Source organism: Opisthorchis viverrini (assembly GCF_000715545.1).
Source record: "Opisthorchis viverrini unplaced genomic scaffold opera_v5_95, whole genome shotgun sequence".
Classification (NCBI taxonomy): Eukaryota; Metazoa; Platyhelminthes; class Trematoda; order Opisthorchiida; family Opisthorchiidae; genus Opisthorchis; species Opisthorchis viverrini.
The window spans coordinates 361,920-377,605 of NW_008751752.1; the positions used below are offsets into that span (position 1 = coordinate 361,920).

Sequence of the window (15,686 nt, forward strand, 5' to 3'; positions counted from 1 at the left end):
GCTCGTGCATCCAAGCTATTACCTTCAATGCTTAGCCTCCTTCCCAATCCCCCCACTTGACAGCCCACTGACAATGTTGGGTTTATGCGCCAATTTATCAGCTCCTGCCTCCAATACGCAGCCCCCTTCCCCAAATCATCGGTGAACGAAACTGCGGCAGCTACAACCACTGTACGACGAGTACGCAGTTATTACAGCTGACGATGATGATAAAAAACAATGTTGATGGGGGTTCTGAAGCTGTTGTATAAATTCCACACAGAATTCATCGGTTGCTAATGCTATTCACCAAAGAACGCAGTTCAGTGCCACTTGCTACTAAGGGGATAGCTCAGGTTATTCACATAGCTGTGTATGTTCGTTTGCTGAACGGGGCAGCGATTTGTCACCAGCTGAAGGGACTTAAAAGAGTGTTGCGTCTGTGGTTGTGCATCAAATAGCAGCGTGTCTGATTGATTGGCTTTTGACTGTGATTGACTGGTTAGTTCTGTCGGTTGACTCCTTAATTTTTGTTCTGATTGCTTGAGGTCCACGCAACTCTTGAGCTTGCTCGTACTTTATGGGTGAAAATGATTGCACAACCGCGAAAAACTCCGTCCAATCAACGTACATCCTTTCTGACACACTGGTTAGGAAATGGCTATTTTGTATGGCTTCATAGTCGCCGAAAACCTCAGTTATTCTCTCGTTTTTTTGTGTATTATTTTGTTATCTCACCACGTAATGCGAGTAGGGCGAAGCTCGATGACTATGCAACGTCTACGACACGTCCATATGGGGCGAGATGGCCCAAGTGGTTAGAGCGCGAATTTACTGACCATAAGGTTCGAAGCCGACCTTTGCCACTCGACTTCCCCTGTCTAGGCCTGGGCAACCTGGCAGTACCCCAGCCCTCGTGCTCCCTCCGGGTTGCATGGCAGTTAGGCACCGAAGGCGTGTTGCAGCTGAATGATTACCTATCTTATTATTCACGACATCTAATAGGTATTTCATGCTGAAATGACCACAAAATTTGGACACATGGTGGGTAGAGCACGGGATAGCTCAGCGCTTGAATCTCCGACTTACTGACCGTTCAGCTCGCTGTTCGAACTCAACTATGGAGGTTTGGGCAACGTGATGTTATCTTGCGGGTCATACTCCCTTCGGGTGGCATGGCACAAAATCGGTTTTTTCGGCGAAATTCAGTAACGTGGGCCAGGGAAAATAAGTGAACTAGAGCAAGAAATTCCGTTCGTCTTCCTCATGTTTCTGATCGCTGGGGATAGTGTTTTGAACGTTTCCATCGGGTGGGTATGACCAAAACACCACTCAGTCAAATGGCAGCATTACCACACCGATTCCACCAACTGAATCTGTACACTTGATTCGTAATAAAGCCAACCCAGTTGTTTTTTGTGTGGCGGTCGGTTCAAAAGAGCGTGCTTTGGGGATATGTTACGGCCGGCCTGAGCCTTATAAAAATACCACTTGTTCTTCTGAAGATCTGTTAATTTGATTAGTAACCCATCCGAAGAAGAGAACCCCACAGTTTAGTAATCAACGTTAAACGGGGCTACCAGCCGTCTCATCGGGTTAACATCACATATCACCCAAGTGTGAACGTATCCGCTTGTCTGGAGACAAGTTCAGAGGGCGTGTAGTGCAAGAGTAATGCTATCGCAAGTGCGAGCAAATCACACTGCTCGTGGCCGAACGGTTAAGTGTTCAACCACTGACCGGAAAGTACCAGGTTGGAAACTCTCTGAGTTTTGTCAGATGCGCTGTGCTGATGATTCCAAAACAAGGATGAGACGGCTTCACAGTGCTCCTCGACGTTTCAGCATAGGCTGGCAGGATGAAATCTCGAATGACTTTAGTTCAAATATCGGCAAGGTCTAGGTCCAGTCCAGTAGACCCACAAGAAGAAATTCGCCATTCAAAGCACGTAACCGGTAGAGTAGAATAACAACGCCTGGAATACTTACATACCTACACTACTTCCGGACAAGAAACAGGATTATAGGCCACAGGGTGCATATACATACCTTCAACACGGCGATCGTCTACCAGATGTGCACAAATTTCAGGCCACTATCGTATCTTGTGGGGGGACTGAGCTGCTCCATGTCGCTCAGCCGGTTCAAGGCAACAGGGGCGAGATCGCTCAAGTGGTTAGAGCATAAATTTGCTGACCAGAAGGTCCGTGGTTCTAACCCGACCTCTGCCTCTCGACTTCCCCTGTCTAGGCCTGGGCGACCTGGCAGTATCCCAGCCCTCGTGCTTCCTTCGGGTAGCATGGCAGTTAGGCACCGGAAAGGTGTTACAGCTGAACGATTCAAGGCAACAGTACAACCTCGCCCCGACTCAGCTCTACCCGCTACGTCATATCAGAGTATTGATTCATTAACATACACTAAAATCTCTGACGCGCATTGTCCTTGTTTTATGGCTTCTAAACAAAAAAGGTAGAACCCACCTGAGTCTCAGTATTCAGTAAAATCTGTCCCCTCAGAAGTTTGACCTCGGGGATAGAACTGAACCCAAACATTCCTGGCTAACCATTGGTACTCCAGCTGCCGATTGTGGCGCTCACACTTGTTTACTTAGTACTGGGTTCCATGATCTCTGCCAAAATCGAGCAGTATGCTGGAGTCCATAACGCACCAATGACAAAATGTAGTTGTTAAAATCGAAAAATGAATTTAAAAAGCACATAGTACAAACGCTTGTGGAGCGACTCAGCGCCTGTCATTTCGGTAGCTCGGAGCATGTCACATGCGTAGAAAGTAGGACTGAATAAAACACTTTGTGGTGAACAGTTAGATGCGACCTTATTCTACTGTGGCCAGATGGTATAGGCGTTACTTCGTCTGGATGAGTCAGGAACCGGCAGTCTTCAGGGACTAACAATTGAGCTTCCCATCAAACGAAAAAAACAAGGGAGCGACTTCGAGCTCCCGACTCAGCCAGACGTATCATTCCTCCTGTAGGTTCTAAACATCTTCCACCAAACAGTTGGCGGTGGAACGGCGTGGTAATACACTAGCGAGCGGCTGCATTGGGAATCGTTCTCTGTCCGATGTCGCCTGGTTCAAATTGGTGTCTTATCACGCCTCTGATTTATCGTTACAAAAGCAGCTCAGTGAATTCAGTTTATCAGCTATAACAGGGTACGTCGACTCCCGATGCTTTCACTTACAGAAAAACGGTAGAACGGGGGAGATATAGCCAAGTAATCTAGGCGATGGCATAATCAGCTAACTGGTATAAGATAAACCAAGCTATCTGAATTTCGGTTTCTCACGTGGCTACCAGTAGGTGAGGCAAGATGTCGTTACGGGTACAAGTGACGAATAACACTCAGTAGTCGTGTGGCCCGACTGTCCAGCGCTGTGCCGTCCGAGCGTACTCCAAAATGACGAACCGGCCACAGGGCAACAACATGCACCCAACTAGGCAAGTTGTGATTAAGTCAAGTGATTAACCCTCCTCCGAGTCAATGAGATCAGAGTAGCAGTGACACTAGAAACCTCGTCAATCCCAAAGGGGCGGTTTTTGAAAACAGAACACTAGCTATAATTTAACTGTAAATGTCGAATAATGACAAGAGAACATAGAACTATGGAAAATATAAACAACAATAAGTATAAAAATAGATAAAACAACTAGGGATCCCATATATGTGAGCATACAAATAATGTTGAAAACATTGTAGATAGGCATCCGATGGTCTCCATTCACAACCGTCGCAATGCCAGTTTGTTGAGCTTCCGCTTTAAACGGCCACGAACAGGTTCTGATTCAGGGGATGGCATTCTAAAAGTTGGGGGGGTTGGTTGGTAATAAAGATATTAATAGTGGAATCAACAGATGGTTACCCCCATCCCCTCCGCAACTAAAAACAAACGTTTTAAGACCACAGAAGATTTTGGGTTAAAATATCACGTAATGAGGCACAATCTACTAAGCGGACTGTTTCCTAAGAAATTCAGTGCCCCGATAGAAGTCCCTGGCATTTACCTGCGGTCCATCGCGCACTTTGGTGGTCATCTAAGCAACTATTTATTTACGCTGCTAGATGAGTATAGATCACCGCGCCCGGGATCACTTCACCTCGTGTTGGTATCAGGTTGGTTAGACGGGATAATTGGAACCGCTCAGACTGACTGTGACACCCAAAACAGCTGATTTATCAATAAAACAGAGCGCAATCGACCGCTGTGTGATTGAATGAGGTACAGCTAAACGACGTTGGGAGCGCCGATGCAATGACGAAAGTAGTCGACCGACATTCTTAGCTGTTTAGGATAGTTTTGGCCATCATCCTCAGTTGTACATGCAGTAAAATTGTTCTAGCTGCTACAGTTTCGTTTGCCGATGGTCTGGGGAGGCAGGAACGGATAGCTACGAATTGAAGGCAACGAGATGAACAACTTCTTCCGAAAAACACAACTGACCAGCTTGCTCTATGCTTTTCAAACATTTACTTTCGTGAAACTACCGTAGCTGTTTTTCCGAATTCAGTAACCTGGATGCGCTAATCGGTGAATACGAGATCATGAATTTTTCGCGAGATCTCATCTCCACCGAGGGATATACATCCTCCTAGGAAAAGGAAGTGGTTTAAAAGCGACCAGTCGTAGCTTGTCTCCGTCCAAAATGAGAGCGCGCATAGTTTTTCACCGTTCCTGGAGGGAGTGTTGCTTTTTTGAAAGCAAAGGACAGCCCGTCCCTTGCCATAACAACTGACGGGTGGCCTAAAACAAATTGCATCTCCCGGACGGTAGAGTCAATCAACATATTACCATATACAAACTGCGGATCGATTACCGTGTCCTCTGAAACCAGTGAGGCGCTGTTATCACAGTGCATCTTGGAGGGGGAAAGTCTGAATTCTGCTCTGACTTTCTTTGAGCACTAGTTCTTTGACTGCATGAACATCTTCCTCGGAACGTTGTCTGTTAACAAACACTCCCATCGGACATCCCGGGCGACAGAATTAATAAAGGCCGCTCTAACATCTACGAATGGAAAGACTGCTTCCGAGGTGTTTGGCGATGTTCTAGCACGTGGCGAAGATTTAAGCAGCACAAATACGGCACCAGTGGAAACCAGTCAGTTCTACTGGCTTGACGGATGTTCTGAGAAGAAGTCATGCTAATCCCACAAAAACTGATGCAGACATTACGAAATTTGTTACATCTAGGACTCACATCTAGGAGCCATCCACCTCGCAGATAATGTGCCAGTACTTAACCGGTTGGTGCCTATGACACAAATGAACTGCAACAGCCTTCTCCAATTTCGGAGAGCTGCAACGAATCCCCCTTCCAAACGCGTTCTGACTGCCAATCTTCAACAGCTCGCGACATATCTTTCGTAAGTCCACTCCTCAAGAGACGGCATGCTCCGGCCTGTTGCCTATCAAGTGGTTCAGGGCGGTGTGTCAAAGAGTTGGAAAGAACGTGCAGAAAACCGGTGGAGGTTGTTTCCCCGGTAGTTCCCACTATATGCCGCGGAACAACAGTCAATTTTGTTCTGGTGGCTGGTCGGAACAGGGAGCATCACTAGCCTGCTTAAGTTTGCTAATGGAGATTGATACTCTTTTGAGCTATCAAAATAGTAAGGACTTTTCACGAACTAGAAGCGTTCAGCTCTAGCACCCTTCCGGTACCTAGCTGCCATGCCACCCGAAGGAAGCACGAGGGCTGGGATACTACCAGGTTGCCCAAGCCTAGACAGGGAAAGTCGAGAGGCGGAGGTCGGATTCGAACCACGGACCTTCCGGTCAGTAAATTCGCGCTCTAACCATTTGGGCCATCTAGCCTCCTTTTCACAAACTACTAGTGAGTGTTCCGGTTTTCTTAAGATGCTCCAAAAGCCGTCCTCAATTGGACAATACCCATAGATGGTAGTCTGAAATACGTAGTTCACTGTGCAGTCGGTGACCTTGGTCGTAGTCCACACCCTTTTTGGATGGTCGTAAATCATTCAGGACGCGCAATGAACCCCACGACCATTTATGCCGATGTACACCGTAACGTCATGGTTAGTTTGGTAGCGACAGAAATGAAATCCCGAACTTTCTTCGTGTCGTCTGCTAGAGAACTGAATATCTTGCGAAAAGGCTCATCAGTTGGGCGGTCGATTCTGCGACAAACCCCACATGACGGAGATCTTCACACGATTTCCTCTGACTCGGATCAGTGACTTTATTTTGAAGACTGGTCACACCAATTTTTGGTACTACAAACGGCGTTTTATGAAGAGCCAGCTGACCAGGTTAGAAGTTGCAAAAAATCCCTGGAAGCTGTTTCTTCACGTCTGTTGCCCTCTTGGGTGAGGACCGTTCCCTATCCAGTCTAGGGATTTGCTCGGGAGGCGGATAACCCTACTTCGACCCGAGTATGCGGTGCACTCGGACACTAAGAGATTCATACCCTCTAAGAACTTTATGCGCTGCAGTTGAAGTTTTATTACCTCTTCCATAGGTAGTGAACCTATCTCCACTCAGTGTGAGACACCCATGTGATTACGAAGGGTCGGAATGCTTAAGGAAACCACAGCGACGCATTTACTTACTTCAGAACAGCGCAGTCAGTCTTTTCGCAGGGGGTTAAGAAGATGCAAAAATGAAATGCTTGAACTTGGGTTTGAGAAGCTAGAATGAGAAGTGATGTGTCAGCTGCAGGTCAGTTAGGTGAGAAGAGAGAATTGAGCCCGAAAGAGATCACTGTAATACAGAGAAGATGCAGCCAGTGACCAGCCAACGTCATGATCAATAATTGAAGGGACAAGGATCATGGGAGACGAATAGTCCCACGCAATACATATAGAGAGAATTTCTATCAGACAAGGGGCAAAGGTGTATATGTCTCTACGAGACAACCCTCTCCAATCAACCTTTGAAAAATTAACTCCCTTGGTACTGCTGTGCCACTAATTAGCAAGGACGGCTCCTAGGATGAACATCAACCATTCAAAAGTTGATGCAGTCATTTCCTCCGCATAAAGGCCCTCTATGTGTGGCTGAGTGGTCTCCATATGGAGGAGTGAGGTTCATCCGGGGCCCAGGCAGCCCAGCTGATAGCATCACAGACTCCGTTTCGTTGACACCGGTTCGATTCCCCGCCTGAGCGCTTTACAGGTGGTTGTAAACGTATTGTTTCATCAGTATGGACGTACATGATACTTCTACTCTTTTGAACCGAGCATTATCCGCGCCTATTACAGTATGGAACCGTATCGCTACAGCTAAATAAGCATTGTTGGTGGTGCTGCGAACTCACGGTTGTACTAAAGTCTCTTAACCTCTCCACAAAGAAGGGTACTGTGTTAAAAACTAGCAGCGGATAATGTCCCATATATTTTACTTTTATCCACGGTTTATCCATCGCTAAATACAAATGCTACAAGCTCAAGTGTTGTGTTCATTCCATTTGGAGCCACAATGCGGACTGAAGAAATAAAAACAGCCAATCACCTTGGTCGTTGGCTTGCTCTCCGAGATGAACAATTTGATTGCAGACGTTTCTTCACCAATCGAGGTGACATCATCAGTGCGTTATTGGGGAGCGTAGTTGTGCGTAGCGGTGGGTTAGTGGTTGTGCGTTGAGCGGTGTTACGTGTGTGTGTTAATATACGTGCTGGTAGCCGGGGATGACCTTTGACCGCGATTAGTTGTTCGGTCGGGCGGATCCATTGGTTGCTCTGTGTCCTCATTCGTCGAAGCCAACGACCATCTACCCCACCTGAGCTACCAACATTTTCCTCCATAGAAAGCCAATCACCTTATCAACAGAACGGTACTGATGCTCTGCCTCTACACTAGACCCATTGTTTCGGTGTCTGGTGGGGATTTTGTCCTGATTCTGTCGAAAACTCGCGTTTCACCGTGTTTCATTCAAGTTCTGACAGTCCCAACCGCTTCGGTTTTCGATCCGTCTATGGGAAGTTCATCTTGCTTTTTAGTGGAACAGAAAAACAGCTTGTGATAAAACTTGTAGGACACCTACAATTATCGCTTGTGGGTATCACGAACACTGTACCATGGAGTAATCACGTGTTTGAACTTTTATGGGCATATGATACACCGGAAAGGTAGCACCAAGGCGGCAACTACGTGTGAGCTGAGAGAGAGAGAGAGGACTTTCACAAAACAACGGGCTCACCTGAGCACGGGGCGGGGTTCGCGAATCGGACAGGTTTCGCTTGGCGAATGTTCACGATGGCACACGAAGCATACGGAAAGACCACAGGTCACCGATTGACAATGAAGCCGATTGGGCCATTCCGAAGCACGGTGATAGGCAGGACCGGAACAGACTGGACAGATGTGCAGCTCTTCCGGCGTCTGTACCAACAAGGAAGTGGGAAGGGGCGCGTCCGTGGTATAAGCAAAATGAGGTGGACAGAGCGAGTGTTCAGCATGGATGACGTCAATCCAATCGAAAAATGAAGCGACATTCGATTTGATGTAATAATTCACTGTGGCTGGATGCCGGCCACCGACGGAATAGTGCCTAAAACAGCCTGATGTTACGGATGTCCACACTCACAAAACCCAGAAAAAGTCCTCAGTTCGTTCTCAGAAAGGACAGTGCTGCACACTGCCATCACCTGACAAAAAAGTTGGGTTTGGTAGGTAATCGGCAAAGCCTAATTTCTAGCATAGCCCCTAAGAGCAGACATGCGTTGGAAATGAGCACTATCGAATCTCATACAAGGCACGATGAATGTCCGCGGGGAGTGGAATTTCGGGCAATTATTGACTACTTGTCTATGTGTATTACATCTCACGCTCAACATAAGCACAAGACAATCAGGAATTCACAGTTTCAGATAACTAACTGATTAAGGGACGAGTCACTGACCGAAAGATGTGCAATCGGAAACCCACCATCCATGATTTTCTTCTGTCGCTCCTGTCTAGGCTTGGGCAAACCGGGCACTCCTCTTTCTTTATCCGGGTTGCATTGCAGCTATGCACAGTTTAGCAAACTACCTGAATTGATGGCACAAAAAATCATCTTTCGCTGCTCACAAAAGTGTTGCATGCCGGAAAGGAGGACCTGCTGGGATGCAGTGGTTGGGTTCGGACCACGAACCTTCTAGTCAGTAAGTTCGGATCTTAACTACTGAGCTGCTTAAAGCTCGATAGTGCGCACTGTTGAAAGAAAACCGCACAATGGCTGTGTACAACTGCACGACCGCTCATATAGATCCTTTAAGGAAAGGTAGCCAACATTAAAAGAAATTCATTACTTTGTTTGTGGTCTCGATGCTCCGTACTAGATTCACAAACTGGAAGATATCTTTGAGATGCTGGATCTCATTGGTTGAATTTTGTTAACAGTCATTGGGCAAGTTTATGGTATGGAGATCCAGACACAGGACGTATCGGATGCTGGGTGCAGAAGCTTCGTGTTGAAGTCTGTCGATGATAAGCGTTCAATGAAACCCATTACATAAGATTTCTCAGGATGGTTGCTGACTTGGCGTTCCACTCTTTTTACTGCGTCAATCTGCATGCTGTCGATCAAGAAACTCGCTTCCCTTTCTCATCTTGATCCCCTCGGTTTAACCGAGCTGAGCCAGGCTCTTTAGCTTGCCCAATTGGTATTTGTTCAGACTGATGTGCCAGGTTGACCAGACCTGATTTGAACTAGCTGGCACTGCCGGTGGCTGTAGACTGTAACGGTTTGGTCTTTTCATTTAAGTACTCAAACTGCGTCAGCGTTTATTTGGTAGTATACAGAATTATAACCTAACAGACAATGGTTCTTTCTGAGATTCGCTCACAGCTACGCCAGAAATATTGACAGTAAACTTATCAAGCTTTTATGCTAAATTTGACGTGATTTTCTCCGAGGAAATGAATTTAAAGCCTTTTGTCATCAGTTCAGTTTTGCGCACAACTGATTCGCTGTGTTTGTAGAATTTGATCTGGCAGAGACTCAACAGCGCTAGATTAAGGAGTGGACAACGAACAGGTAGGTCTGTGATATCCTTTTCTAGCACCTGGAGATGTGATTCCGCAATCCGTTTCAGATTATATGCAATTGGTTTAACCCTGCTCCGAAGTAATGTTTTAGGAAATTGCCTGAATTACGTTTGGTAGGGATGCATTTCCCCAGAAATGCAATGATAACAGAAGCTTTGTGAATTTGCACTTTAGGCGGGTGATTTAGCTGACCTTGGATAGAAACTTGAGAAGACAAAGGTGAACAATCTGTTCCTACTCGTGAAGCTATCACAGAAGGAGAAACTAATGGAACAGTTGTCCTTGATGTGCTTCCGACTAGGCAATGTTCACATTCTGGAGATTCTCGTCCGGAAAAGGGAAGACTACTAAACAAAGAAGCCACACCTGACAACGTTGAAGACGTATTATTTGCGGCACAGCTCCACAAGAAAGTAATACAGAAAGATCTCGTAATCAGGAATATGGACATCTCAACTATGGACGTAGTGATTTGTTCCGCATCATGCGTAGGCAACACAGACATCATTGATAGCAGTGTGAGGACTGACGTCCGCACAGCCATGCTAGTTTACCTAGACCAAGGGAAGGACAAACAGGAGGCCTAAGTATCAGGCTAAAGCACCAGCTGTTTTGTCGTATGATTACGAGACGTGGCCTCTGTCTGCAGCCGAAATGAAACGCCTTCAGGTTTTCGACAACCGTTGTCTTAGTATCTCATTCAAGCCAGTGCCCGAGAATCTGCAATGATAAGAGACTAGAAAACACAAACACGAACTTTAATCGAAAAACGTGTCCAGCAAAAAAGTTGTGGTATTTTGGTCATATATTGTGCATGCACAATCATCGTTTGCCGAGAGGAGTGCAGCTTTTCCTGCCCAATTCAGAGTGGAGGAAGCAGAGAGGTGGTAAACCCTCGACCTAGCGGAGGGGGTGGAAGCGATTACGAAAAGTCTGGGTACTCACTGTCCGACTCACCTCCCAGCATGCGGCCCGTGTGATCTCCACTGTGAATGGTAGGAGACGCTGCAAGATACGGCGCCTATTGGATGTCAGTGACGTCCTTGTTGTCAGTTTCTACCCAGATTGTCTGAATGAGTGTCTGAAGTGTGGGTACCTCGGAACAATTGCGGGAGGCTAGCGCTAAGTCCCTGTCCCATTTACTTTTATTCCTTTCTTCAAAATAAGGATTTTAAATAGATTGTGATCGTACAGCAGTGAAGCTTCAGTGCAGTTGATGATGATGATGATACTGCTAAAGTGGCAAGGAGGCCAGTAGTGGTCCATCACAGACATCAGAGGTACATACTCCTCGAAGGATTTATCCAATCCGGACAGGACACAAACATCACCGGTTAGCAGCCAAATCTTGCACTGTCTCCAGCCAAGAACAGAGAGGATTCCGGAAAAACGCACGCGAACTGTTTACAACCTACTTTAGTTCTCCATCCCACGTCATACTCTGCCAACTGACGAATTCGGCCCAGAAAAAAGCTCGCCTCGGTACACACTGATCCGACATTTGTAGCATATGGCCGGATCACCACCATGTGTGGTGCTGAATACATTGTACAAGTACCGGATACCCCACCAAGTATTCGTTTGCCAATCGTTTAGTTGCGAACTCGCTTATGGTAGCCTACTGCAGCCAGAGTTCTGATAGTCAAGTACCCGAAGAAGCTTCAGCTCCTGCGTTTTCAAAGACCAAGTCTCGCAATCGCATGATAACACAGCACGTACTGTAGCTTGATACATTCAACTCTTCACAAGGCCACAAATGCCAAGAGTTTGCCAATGCACATCTGGTCTTTGAAGTTCGTACAGAAACTCCATCTGTCATAGTACACCAGTATGCGGCCGCTCACCTAGACTGTGCCGAATTTCCGCACTTATGTAGCAAAAAATTACGTTTTAAATCGGAGTACAGGCAAACAAGTTTTTGTTGATTCCTGATTGTGGATGGCTTCGTCACAGACTGATTCCCAACATTTGTATGAAGGCCGAGGGTAGCTGGAGCGCATCCCACCAACCTTCTTCTGATCTCAGTGAGTATGTTCCAATAGGGTTGTACTGTGCTTCGTAGTAACAGTCTAGAAAGATGGGGTTCCCCTCTCCAACAAGTGAAAACGAAGACACGATTCGGTTACGTCATCGAGTCGGTCAATTCGTTTAATTTTGCATAGCTGGCATACAACCCGGATGGAGAAAAAGAGAAATACAGTACTAATAATGAAAGAAAAGATCACTCTGCTGTAGAACCCTTTAGGTGCCTAGCTGCTGTACCAACGGAGGGAGGTACAAGGGCTGGGATACTACCAGGTTGAAGAAGGCCGGTGGGCGAAGACCTCCGCCTCCCTCGATGGGGACCCCGGGACCCAACTCACCAATGGTTAATAACGCTGGGAGAAGTGGTCCAATCGCGCAGTCAGTGGTGCTCATGCATCAGAGTTATCGCCTTCAATGTGTAGCGACCAAATTCCCGAACTAACCAAACATGCCACCGCCCCCAAGGTTTGGCTGTATGTCCCACACTCTCTCACTTTCCAGTGATCGAAACTATAGCAGCTAGAACCATTGTACATATAGTACACGGTTTACGGCTGATAGATTGACTGCCAAGTTGCCCAAGCCTAGACAGGAGCAGTCGGGGTCGAACCACGACCCTCTGGTCCGCAAGCTGGCACCTTGACCATTGAGCTATTCCAACGGTGAGACAGGAACGGAAGAAAATCATGGATGTTCCAAAATACCCACCTTCCGGTTAGTACGTCACGCCCTGAGCAAAAGCTCTGTAAATTTATGACTGAAGTGTGCTCATATTGAGCTCGCGATTTAACATACACAGGCAAGCAGTAAATAACTGCCCGAAATTCAATTGATAACGGAAATCGACCGTACATTGAATGGGATTCTGTAGTGTTCATTTCCAGACGTTCAATAGGAAGCACACATAGAAGTGTGGCTGCGTTCATCGAGGTTATTGCACAATATTTTTTGCGTAAGAGTAGGCTTGTAAACGTACCAGATTTTCATTGGTGATTAGAGACTTCACTGTGCGGCGAGGAAGATTCATTGAATTTAGGCCCGACAGCGGAATACGTTGGTTCATGAGGTGCCTGCAGTGGAACAACTTATAGTTCTCTTTCTCATTCGGGTCACTTGAAAATAACAGCTCTTTTTTAAAGCAATGTGGCAGGACTGATTGAAGAGACTTCCACCGGGTTGACACCGCCAACATTGTGATACGATCGCAAAACGGTAAGTAGCTTACAATACGTTCCACCAGGTAATTTGTACGATCGAAGTCGAGTAGGGCTGCGATAATATCAACGCGTCTTACCCCACGGTACCTAGCAAGGTGAATTGGTCCTGGTAATCGGAGAAAACAAGGTACTTACGATGGTCTTTTAGGGAGCATAGAAACATCATCGGCGATACCGAATTCGAGAAAAGATTGGGTGGAACAGGATGGCGCACCGGTGTGATAGCCAGTATCGAATGATTCGTAAAGATTGGACGGTCTGAAGGTTGAACGACCCGAGGCATCTCGAAAAGTCTTTTCATACGGCGTCGAAGTCAACCTGGATCCAAAGCCATCGTGTTCCATTAAAAGGTTGTGTTACGGACCCCAGGTTGAAAATATGCTAAAGCCAGAGCACCATGAGAAAGCAATATAAGAATGGTTGAAGGACAACGTTCAGACTATGTATGCTGAGGATCTTTTGGTTCAAAGGCATAAAGTCCTCGTAAGCCCCTTCACAGTGCGGTCCTAGACAGGGTTGTATTCGCACGCATCAGTAAGAGAAGTTCAAGCAATCTGTTAAATATAAAACAACCAGTCTCTAGACTGTACTAAGCAATAAATAAACCATTCATGTGAGCGAGTTTTTACTGAATAAACAGTTCGATGTTGGCTGTTTCGCCTTTGGTCACCCATCCTGTGCCATCTAGGCAGTTATTACATGGTAGACTGAAGGCCTAAACACTCACGTTCTCCTTACTCATACGAGGCGATGTAATGCCTCGACACGATGGAATTAAACAATAATACTGGAACTGGAACAAAAAAGGTAAATATAACAACAACAAAATCAGCATGAACAGCAGCGGAAAATGATTCAGCGTACCGGGAAGCTCTTTTCCTCAGTAACATACTAATACTAAATTTTCGACTCGGATAATGGTGTGACATTTCCGTCCTGGTATTAGAGCTATGAATACATTTTTCTAGTTGATGCAGCTGCCCTGAATGAGCCCACCAAAGTACACCTGATACAGAGGCTAGGTGATGGTGAACATGCTCAGCGGTTAAGATGCGAACTTACTGACCGGGATGTCCGTGTTTTGAACCCAACCTCAAGGACCCCATTCTGTAAGGCGGACCGCACAAAAGACACCCAAACTCCCCACAATATCTTTCACCCTTTTATAAGTCACAGGTTGCCCATCTCGCGGTTTGCCCAATTCTGAAGCAGATACAGTACATGCCTCGGAAGACGATCTTTAGACATGGCTAGCATATGGCCGAGCCGCCCCCGTTGAAGTTACTGGATGTTTTATACGACCGAAACACCTCCTGCACAACAAATACGTTTTCTAATTACCTAGCTACGAATTCGTTGACACAATTCGATACCAGAAACGCTTCTGGAATACCGGCGGTCAGAAAGTCGAAGACCCCTAGATCGTTTGTCCGCAGAGGTCACGTCCCGCAAAAGCACAACATAGTCCTTACTGAAGGTACAGACTTCAAACACTGCTATCGGAGCTAATGCGGCTATCGACGTATGTAAAGGTTTTCCACAACCTCTAACCCTTCTTCTTGGACTGCGGGTTCAGAGACTGCACGACTAGAAGCATGACTGAGTGCGTGCCAAAATATGATATAATGGCGGTCAGTTTACTCAGGTCATCGACTCCCACTACAATTTATTCAACATATTATTTCTCATCCGTGGAACGCTTTGCTCAACCAGCCAGATTTGATGCGGATCCATACGCTCCTGATGCAACCGACCAATGGACTCACTGGTATCGTACATTCTCCCATTTTTTATCTTGTATTGAGACGCATAATCCGGACAAACTGGAACTTTTGATCAATTATCTTTCTCCTTCTGTCTATAAATCCGTTTCTGAGTGCACCACTTTCAAAGAAGCTGTCGATACTCTTTGTTCAATCTATGCCCCCACCAAAAGCGAAATTTTCGCTCGACACGTTCTTCACACATGCAAACAAGACAATGAGCAAACACTCGATCAGTATGTGCAAAAGTTACGGACGTTAGCTGTTGATTGTAATTATCAAAGTGTGATAGGCGATGTACGTCGTGACGAAGCTATCAGGGACGCATTTATATCGGGCATTCAGTCTACTCAAATCCGCCAGAGGTTGTTGGAGCACCATACGTTGACGCTACGTGAAACCGTAGAAAAATCTAAAGCATTAGAATCGGCATACAAACAGGCATTGTCGTATCAAGTACCCATCTCATCCAACCCTTGCAACGCTGCTCCACAAAGTGGCTTAATTCAAGATACAGCCCAGTCAGAAGATACAATCCTGGTTTCTGCGGTAACTAATAAATGTTTCTTTTGTGGCTATAGCCGACATCCGCGAACAGCCTGTCCCGCCAGAGATGCCATATGCAAGCTGTGTGGTAAAAAGGGTCACTTTCAGTCAGTTTGTCGTTCCAAACAGAAAATCAAGCCACAGACGGCG

At 46.3% G+C, this 15,686-nt stretch overlaps 2 protein-coding genes across 2 annotated transcripts; one reads left to right on the plus strand and one right to left on the minus strand.

The window, feature by feature from the left end:
* Nucleotides 1-2,052: 2,052 nt before the first annotated feature.
* T265_05220 (hypothetical protein) lies at nt 2,053-7,976 on the plus strand (the record flags this gene model as incomplete). Its single annotated transcript, XM_009170175.1, has 4 exons — nt 2,053-2,416; nt 5,637-5,828; nt 6,206-6,321; nt 7,761-7,976. 4 exons carry the CDS (start codon nt 2,053-2,055, stop codon nt 7,974-7,976), a joined length of 888 nt encoding a protein of 295 aa, XP_009168439.1.
* Nucleotides 3,556-13,571, minus strand: T265_05219 (hypothetical protein; the record flags this gene model as incomplete). The annotated part of the gene is made up of 3 exons (XM_009170174.1): nt 3,556-3,798; nt 8,154-8,504; nt 13,363-13,571. The coding sequence occupies 3 exons, from the start codon at nt 13,569-13,571 to the stop codon at nt 3,720-3,722; spliced, it is 639 nt and encodes a 212-aa protein (XP_009168438.1).
* Between the last annotated feature and the right edge of the window lie 2,115 nt (nt 13,572-15,686).